This window comes from Perkinsus marinus, assembly GCF_000006405.1.
Source record: "Perkinsus marinus ATCC 50983 genomic scaffold scf_1104296937844, whole genome shotgun sequence".
NCBI lineage: Eukaryota > Perkinsozoa > Perkinsida > Perkinsidae > Perkinsus > Perkinsus marinus.
The window spans coordinates 1-1187 of NW_003213687.1; the positions used below are offsets into that span (position 1 = coordinate 1).

Genomic DNA, 1187 nt, shown 5'->3' on the forward strand with positions numbered 1-1187 from the left:
AAGTGGAATCATTATACAGGCTAGGGGCTAAGTATAATTGAATATACTCGTACTACATGAATAGTATTATTGTGTTATTACTGTGTAGTGGTGGTATAAGGGTATAGGGTTGTATAATATATGGTCAATAACCATGATGATGATTCTATGCTAAGGGTACCTAATAATTCTAAAGATGCTATTGAGTATATACTTAATAGTAAGGATATTGATACTATATTAGGGAAGACATCATCTACACGTCGTACTAACTTCAGAAGACTAGCCTTATTAGTAGTAGAACAAGTGACGATGGTGTGGTATGATGATAATGTAGATAATAGGTGCATCCAGATAAGTGTAAAGATGATGATAGAGCAACAGATGCCTTTAGACGCTTAGTAGATATAATGGAAAAGGAAGGGGAGGATAATGATGATGATAATAAGGAGGAAGTATATACTACATGGAGGTAGTAGTAGTAGGATTGGTGGAATAGGATATTGATCCTTAAGGTGGTGGGAGGCATCTACATTTGAGGAGAGGGAGAGATTATGGTCTAATCTAGAGGAGGCATTTACCAGGGAGATGAGGATGGCTAGAGATAAAGATGAGGAAAGGAGACGATTAAGAATAGAAAGGAAGAGACAAGTAGTAGTAGTGCTGCACCGTAATCGCGATATATAGCTCCTCCGCAATTATTATTAATATAATAGAGAATTCCCGAGTGGAGAGTTGTTAAGAACTCCTCCTCCTCTTCCTCCTGTTCTTCTTCTTCTGTGTGATGATACATTTATCCTTCATTTAGCATGCCCAAGCCGAACGTGCTGCTGTTGATACCACCGACCCCTACTTTAAAGCTGCTGCGAAAGCTGAGGTTAACAGTTTTGATAGGCGAACTGCAGGATGGAGGGCATTTAATAGGAAGAAGAGGAAGAAGAACTGTAGATAATGTATCATACTATTGTGTTGTTGTTGTTGTTGATTATAATAAGGGAATACGATTACATATACCTTAGTATGATCATGCCACCTACTCCATATGATGATAATCCTCTATGGGGCTGTCATTTAGCATTAGCTGAATATACAGAGGCAGGAGAATGGGCTCAACTATTAAGGACAATCAATGAGGGAGATCACCGAGGAGCCACTACTACATAGTACTACTACTACAATCCTCTCCATCATCATCATCATCCTGTTGA

General features: G+C 38.7%; 1 protein-coding gene across 1 annotated transcript; it reads left to right on the forward strand.

Annotated features, from left to right (window-relative positions):
• Positions 1-116: 116 nt before the first annotated feature.
• Pmar_PMAR019360 (J domain-containing protein spf31, putative) lies at positions 117-941 on the forward strand. The gene is made up of 4 exons (XM_002783001.1): positions 117-273; positions 324-451; positions 495-630; positions 788-941. Exons 1-4 carry the CDS (start codon positions 121-123, stop codon positions 929-931), a joined length of 561 nt encoding a protein of 186 aa, XP_002783047.1. The 5' UTR covers positions 117-120; the 3' UTR covers positions 932-941.
• The last annotated feature ends 246 nt before the right edge of the window (positions 942-1187 follow it).

Bases quoted from the DNA above. Each gene is read 5' to 3' on its own strand.
- Pmar_PMAR019360 (XM_002783001.1), top strand. From the start codon at position 121: ATGGTCAATAACCATGATGATGATTCTATGCTAAGGGTACCTAATAAT. The intron at 274-323 runs GTAGTAGAACAA...TGTAGATAATAG, and splicing joins TCAGAAGACTAGCCTTATTA to GTGCATCCAGATAAGTGTAA. The intron at 452-494 runs GTAGTAGTAGTA...TTGATCCTTAAG, and splicing joins GAAGTATATACTACATGGAG to GTGGTGGGAGGCATCTACAT.